Source organism: Sardina pilchardus, chromosome 21 (assembly GCF_963854185.1).
Source record: "Sardina pilchardus chromosome 21, fSarPil1.1, whole genome shotgun sequence".
Classification (NCBI taxonomy): Eukaryota; Metazoa; Chordata; class Actinopteri; order Clupeiformes; family Clupeidae; genus Sardina; species Sardina pilchardus.
In genome coordinates, this window is record NC_085014.1 from 1,242,602 (window position 1) to 1,250,138 (window position 7,537).

General features: G+C 45.3%; 1 protein-coding gene across 1 annotated transcript in view; it reads right to left on the reverse strand.

Moving 5' to 3' along the window:
- The window catches only part of LOC134068965 (NACHT, LRR and PYD domains-containing protein 1 homolog), a 13,727-nt gene extending 7,617 nt beyond the window's left edge, over nucleotides 1-6,110 (reverse strand). Inside the window, exons 1-5 of the mRNA XM_062524793.1 lie at nucleotides 6,007-6,110; nucleotides 4,630-4,660; nucleotides 3,417-3,674; nucleotides 3,278-3,313; nucleotides 1,028-2,729 (exon numbers count right to left, since the gene is read on the reverse strand). Of these exons, the coding sequence (XP_062380777.1) occupies nucleotides 1,028-2,729; nucleotides 3,278-3,313; nucleotides 3,417-3,674; nucleotides 4,630-4,651 (2,018 nt within the window). The 5' untranslated portion in view covers nucleotides 4,652-4,660; nucleotides 6,007-6,110. The remainder of the gene's footprint in view (nucleotides 1-1,027; nucleotides 2,730-3,277; nucleotides 3,314-3,416; nucleotides 3,675-4,629; nucleotides 4,661-6,006) is intronic.
- Between the last annotated feature and the right edge of the window lie 1,427 nt (nucleotides 6,111-7,537).

Below are 7,537 nucleotides of genomic sequence, written 5' to 3' on the forward strand. Positions count from 1 at the left end.
AGCCATTGCCATTGAAAACCTGTTTTAGCATTGGCAAGCTAGCGGCAGATTTCGGAGTGCATGGGGCAGATCGAGATCAGCTCTGAGACAAACGCTCACACTCGGTATCATGTTTCAACACACTTTAAGGCAATATCACACCGGAATTCTCCTTTAAGATGGGTTTCATCGTCTAAATCAACATGTAACCAGGCTTTATTTTTTGATAAGCTGTATAACCAATTGGGCGAAGTAAGCAATTAATAAGCCTACTTGCGAAAATATCAAGAACCATGGTCGGTGAGTAGGAGTTACTGACACTTAGACTACTTTACTCCAAATTTGCTGTCAGTTATCTCCGATGGCGCATTCATAATGCGCGCTGGCTGCGTTCTGACTGGTGCAAAGTGGCTAGTGCAAGACGACGGGGCTTGGATTTAAACATGGAAACAATTTAATCTAGATTGCTTTCCGGGAAATGCATGGAGTTGCCTTAATTTATTTAGAGAGTGAATAAACTTCGAAACAGTGAAGTATCCCCATGTAATCCATTGATTTTGACAATGTAACTGTATTCTAAATACCACCTGTTTAAGTTGTAACTGTAACGCAATACAGATACTCATAATTTGTATTCTGAATACGTAACGCCGGTACATGTATTCCGTTACTCCCCAACACTGTGTGTGTGTGTGTCTGTACGTAACGCCGGTACATGTATTCCGTTACTCCCCAACACTGCTAACAGACGATCAGAATCCACCACATGTATTGGAGGAGTTACTTTTTTATCGTTGTTAATGTGAACGCTTTTATTGTTATGGTTATAGTTATCTTTGTAGTTATCGCTATTGGTGTGAACAGACCTTTACTCTTACACATTTATTACACATGTAATCCTGTCGTGTCATATACAATAATTACAGTGGAGGTGGTCATAATAATTACTGATCACAGTAGGGGTAATAATAATAATAATGATAATGATAATAATCATAATAATAATCTAATATTATACAGTAGGGGTAGTTAGTCCGTAAAGCCTCACCGGAGCTCCTGGCAGGGCAGATCAGCGAGCACAGGCAGCAGCAGCTTCAGACGGTGCCCCGTCAGGTGGCAGTGGCTGATCAGGAGCTTCCTGATGGAGGGCCGGCTCTGGAGGCAGTAGCGCAGCACCCACCAGTCAGACCTCTTCAGGGGCAGGAAGCTCAGATGGATCTCCCCCCACGCCTCGATGGCGCTCCGCACAAACGCCTCGTCGTGAAGCTCACAGAGGCAGTGGAGGAGGAAGAGCCAGGTGTGCTCAAGCATGGCGGGCTGCTTTACTGGGTACCTCGTGATCCAGGACTTCAGCTCTTCCACGAGGTCAGGCGGCATGGCAACTATCGGTCCATCGGTGTCAGGAGCTGTGTTAGCGATGCCAAACAGGAACTGGACGACAGGCCACAGATATATGTGTTTGTGTAGCGGGTTGCCCGGCTCCATCTTCAGCAGGAGGTCTTTGACCTTCTCCTGGGCCTCAGTCTCGTAGTCAAGGGCATAGTGCACTGCAGTGAAGAACTCCTGGAAGCTGAGATGCATGAAGCTGAAAAACGTTTCAACGCTCGTTCGCTTCTTGAGCAGGATTTTGCACAGGAATGGATTGGAGGCAGGGTCCCTCTCGACTCTAGAGACGCTCTGCTTATCAAACAGAATCTTCTTACCCAGCATGCCGCTCTCAGCCAGCTGCCCGAGACTTCTTACCAACGACGTTCCCTCCTGAGTGTCACCATAGTGATGATGCTCCAGCATCGTGGATAGAAACTCCAAATAGATGGAGGATGTCGTCTCCAGGCTTCTCATGATGTCGTCGCCCTCGTCCGACTTCTCCTGCAGGATGGTGCAGACGGTCCAGCAGATGATGGGGATGAAGCAGGACGTGAGCAGCACCTCATTCTTCTGCACGCACTGGAATGCTCGCTCAAAGCTCTGCTCATCGCTGAAGAACTTGCGGAAGTACTTCTCTACGCTGTCTTGCGCAAAGCCCAGGATCTCAGCAAATCGCTGGGGGCGTCGTTTGACCAGTTTAAGTAACCTGTCGTGGGCAGAGGGCCTGGCGGTGATCAAAAGAGAGGAATCAGAGAGAAGGTGTCCTTTGAACAGACCCAGAATAATGGCCTGCACAGGGGCGCGAGTCACCACATCGCTAGGAGACGAGCAGGTGTTCTCTTCTGAAAGCCTCAGCTCATCAAAGCCCTCGATCACGATGAGCAGCTTGTGTGACGCGGTCTCCAGCATCTCCTGGGTCAGCAGTTGCCCCTTGCCCATGTTCAGCAGCTCCACAAAGCTCTTCATCTCGGTCACCTGGTTGAGCTCTTTACACCTCAGGAGCAGCACCAGATCAAACAGGTCTGCGTAGAGCGTCCCAGACGCCCAGTCGTGCACAATCTTCTGGGCGGTGAAGGACTTGCCGTGCCCCGAATCGCCCTGGAGAAGCACCACTCTGGGGGTGGAGGAGCGCTGGTCTGGACAGAAGAGCTTCTCCACGCTGGTGGGAACCCTCTTGCTGCGGACCTGCTGGAACCTCTCTCCTGTGGCCCAGATGGCCTCCTCTCTCTCCGGCCGCTCTCTGTGCTCCTGGACAATCAGCAGCTCCACATAGCGCTCGGACAGCGGCACCTCTTCACCAAATCGGTAATTGTACTCCTGAACATTCTCAAACTCAGACTTCACCCAGTCTTTGTAACCGGACAATAGGGAGCACGTTGAGCCTACAGGAGAGAACATTTGAAACGAGACATTAGAAAACGGCTAACGGCTTCTCTTCAATTCAGTTCCTTTACTAATTTAGTTCCATGAGCATTTCAGCACTGATTTGGTTAGTCTGACTCAAACAACCCTTCTACAAGTCAGAATGTATCCTGGTGAGAAGAGAGAGAGAGAGAGAGAGAGAGAGATACAGAGAGAGTGTGTGTTTGAGAATGTGTGTGTGTGTTTATGCATTCTGAGTCTCAATTGGCAATACATTTGACTTCACTTTAGTGCTTACGTGCAGTGTGAGCATTTCAACAGAATAGTGTTGTCTCAAAACAAACACCAACTCCTTGCGCTTCACAGAAAGAAGTCAGTTGAGACACAATGAAAGAAGACAAGGAGAGATTGTGTTGTGTGGTGTGTCTGCACATGTGTGAGTGTGCGAGAGTGACTATATGAGTGTGTGTGTGTGTGTGTGTGTGTGTGTGTGTGTGTAAGAAACCTCAGGATATCCTAATGAAAACCTCACACAGATGACCTGGAAATCTGTGCTCACAGAACTCACCTGAGAGTTTTTGACGCTTCGATGGCACCTCTTCTCCTGAGTAGATATAAGGAAATAAATGCATAAATAAGTAAATAAATGCATAAATAAAGTATTGCAAATAATAATATATAAGCAAATAAAAAAGTGCTTCTCTTACTCAGGCTCTGGAGCAGACACGGCTCGTGTTTGTGCAGCGCGGTGTAGAAGGCTCTCTTCACGGCGGGTCCTCCAGAGTGCACGACCCCGTCCAGCTGCCGCATGGCCTGCATGGTGGTGTTCCTAGTGCTCAAGGCCAGGACCTCTGCGTAGCGCTCTCTGTGCAGCATGCCCTGAGACAGCAGCTCGTCAGCCACAGCCATCACCATGGTCACTCTCTGAATGAGCTCCGCACGATGCGCGTCCACAAACTCCTCTTCTGATCACAGCAAAGAGGAGGAGCCAGAGCAAAGAGGAGGAGCCAGAGCAAAGAGGAGGAGCCAGAGCAAAGAGGAGGAGCCAGAGCAAATGTAGTCAATGCATCATCATTCATGTAGTCAAGTGTGCTTACAGCATTACATTTGAACAGCCGTGCAACCACAAGCAGGGGCAGAAAGTGAAAGTCCTGCCAAGTATTCGCTCCAACCATCTAGTGAACCAGCTCATCCTAATTAGCTGCCAGGTAGATCAGCTAATTAGGCATATATCGCCTGTGTTAAGTGTACAGGTAGATCAGATAATTAGTGATATTGATGTTGAGTGCACTGGTAGAAAGAATAACATGCTCGTATAGGGACACTTCACCAATTAGCATTAAGCTATGTATCTTTAGAAAACCAGTCTTGTTTTTGAATGGTCGTGCATCATTCCCTCAGTTTGCCTTGAGATGGGAGAAATACGGATTTCAATGAAACCCATGAATAGGACTTTCTGCTTTCAATGATGTAAAATGATGCTTTTTACATCATTAAAAGCAGGAAATCCAACATTGGAATCCGTATTTCTCCCATCTCAAGGCAAACCACACCTTAAGAAATACACCTGTGGTGATAAAAATGTTGATTCCATTAGAGCTCTAGTGTGCAGACTTTATTCAGGCTCATTTAATTCTTCAATCAGTGCAATTACTACACACGATCACTGATGCAGCACTGTGTAGAGTCCTCGTTAGAAAGCCTCTGTGTGACCACTGTTAGATATTGACCCAACCGTGTGGTTACAGAACTCATGACAGGTGTTAGATATTGACCCAACCGTGTGGTTACAGAACTCATGACAGGTGTTAGATATTGACCCAACCGTGTGGCTACAGAGCTCATGACAGGTGTTCGGTATTGACCCAACCGTGTGGCTACAGAGCCCAGGTGTTGAATCAAGCAGTGCAGTGGGCTGACCTTCCATAGGACTCGTCTCCATGGTCAAAGTCTGCAAGAGATAGAGGCTGAGTGAGTTATAGGGAAGTCATAGTCCACATTACATGGCTACTTCCTCCAAACGTCATCATATCCTGACCCCATTATGCCTAAAAGCACTTCATAATCACAGTTTTAAGCAATATTATTTCAATATTTTCTTAACTAATTGATGGTAGACTACTAGGCCTAGTCTATCACCCTAGTATTTATATTTAGAGGGGACACCTATAGCAAAATATTCTTTGGTCACCTTCACAACTCCGACTGACTTCCACTCAACAAATCAAAACAATACAATTATGTGCTCAAACTAACGCCGCTGACTTATGCAAGCAATCATTTAATTTAGATAATAAACTGAATTTTGGTACAACATATTATCTTGTAGTGTAAAGCAGTACAGGATACTAAACGCATACTAACACTGTACCAAGCTCGGGTACAAATCATTTTATTCATTAACTCCATTAAATCATGGAATGATTCAATTAAATAATTATTAAATCATATCCATAACCATAATTTGGATTTAACAACATCCCTCTTTGCAAGGCCCCTTCATTTACCTCTATCCAATGAACAACAAGAATTTGAGCAATGGGCACAGTCTTTGGGGCTGAGACTTTACATAAGATTTCTCCACATTCCGTATGCCAAGTTCTGTAATTATTGGGGCATAATATATCCTGTCCAAAAATGTAGTTTACTATCTAAGTCAAATGGTTGCTGCCATAAATCAGTGGGGTTAGTTTTAACACATTATCGACGATTCCCTCTTCCTCAAAATGCGGTCACATGATAGGCTATTTTGTTTACGGTTTCCTAGAAAGAAAGGGGTGGCTCGTTTTACTCCTGTGCTCAACATCCCGTTCTCCAATAACGGATAGCCTGCAACATTTTCTTCCATAGAATAGGCTACTAGCTAACTAACTAACGAACTTTTCCAACAACATCTAGCCTACATGTATGGCAGCCACTGCTCGTTCTCGGGCAGTTTTTCCAATTTCGGCTACATTTGGTGTTCACGTAGCCTACAGCCTGAATTACTACTTTTTTGATCAGAGACTTTAGTAGCCTACAGCTGGTAGGCTACTGGAATGAACCCGGCGCTTCCTCTAGCATAAACATGCTTCTGAAAACGGAGACTTACCGATCAGAATATATCGAGGATAGTCCGGAATTAGAGCAACAGGTCTACTCGTGAATTCAGACGTTGGTCTTAGTCTATTACCGACCTGCACGTTCACTAGACTATCTTCATCAAACACCAAATTAGTCGCCACTAAAATCAGATTGAGATATTCCAAACTCCACCCGACTCTCACAGAGAAAAAGCTTGCATTTCCTTTTACTTACCGCCACCGGTCGTTGTGCCACTGTCCGACGTAGCTTTACGTTGCTGGACGAAACAGAAACCACACACACCCATTGATGCGGTCAAATGAACGAGGCTGAACTTGCGGTTCCATTCAGAGTGCGGTGGAATTTCGATTCCACATTAAATATGCCCATTTTCTACCGCCAGGGGGCAGTGTTGACAGCATTACGGTGATGACACAGGCATTTACCTACCAAGCTGTAGCAGACGAACAGGCACTCTTCACAGACTTATAACATCCTGTTTTTTTCCCCCTGCTGAATCCATTGCCGAATCTTTTTTTAAATATATAAATTGTCTTGTGCCTTCTATTAAATAAATCAGTATATTGGACTTGTTTGGGGGGGTTGTTGGTGGCAAATTCATACTTTTTTTCTGCATTAAAGTTAGTCCCTATGAGTCAAAATTCATTTGGCGTGGGAAATTCCACCACATAATTAATACTAGAGTCTTCCCTCTATCAAATGACACCCCCATGAGCATGATGACACTTGGAAGTAGGCTATGTTTCTAGAGAAATGGGCATGCAACATGCCTTGTTGTCTTGACGTCACTATCATCTTCTCCAACCACGACGGCCTCCCTTGCAACAACACAAGAGGTGACTTTCACTGTCATTGCAAATAGGCAAGGTCATTTGTCAATAAATTAACAACACTGATAGAAACACTCGCCCCAGACATTTTCCTTCTTGCTCAACCATAGTAAGCAGTTCTAATAACGTATTTATGCGTTTCCTGTATTATTTTCCAAACTGACCTCATGAACACTCTTTTTTCGGAGGTCGGGACTTTTTAACGTGTAACTGCACCCTAAAATATGTTTTTGGAGCTGTTGATTGATTGAAATTCCTCATGTGAACCACACAATTACCAGGGTTAATATTGACAGAAATCGTGTTTCCCCGAGAAAAAATAACATTTTGTATGATTTTGTATTGGAGATATAGCTCTCCGCGCCTTCTACAGGTTGAAACATGCCATGGTATTTTGGTCCAAAATGCAGACGTAGTCCTGCACTTCTCTGGCGACTCTACGTCACCGGGTCGTTACAAATTAGGAATGAAACACCTGCTGCCCTGATTACCTGTGATAAGCCATGTCTGCAGCACTCACTCCCAGATTGACACGAAATCACCATGGTTAGCGTGTGCCCCTCCCATCCAAATTTCAGAACATCCCGCCCATTTTCAAAAAGGCCTTTTTCAGAAATGTGAAGTGGGTGGAGTTATGGGGTGCAGTTACACTTTAAAGGCGGGTCCTCCGAGTTTATGAGTGGCATGAAGGCAGTATGAGGGAGGAGAAAGAGTGGAGTATCATGCTCATGCATGTGCGCTCAATTTCATGTTAATTGGGATGCACAAAGAAAAGCTGCGCTGATTGCTGCGTACGCATGGTTTCATACATCCGATTTGTTTTTTGTGTGTGCGCGCTGCTTTCCAGGTTCACGATACACAATGTTTTAGTTGGAATTTGACGCAAGCGTTTGTACATGAGGCCCCAGGTCTTT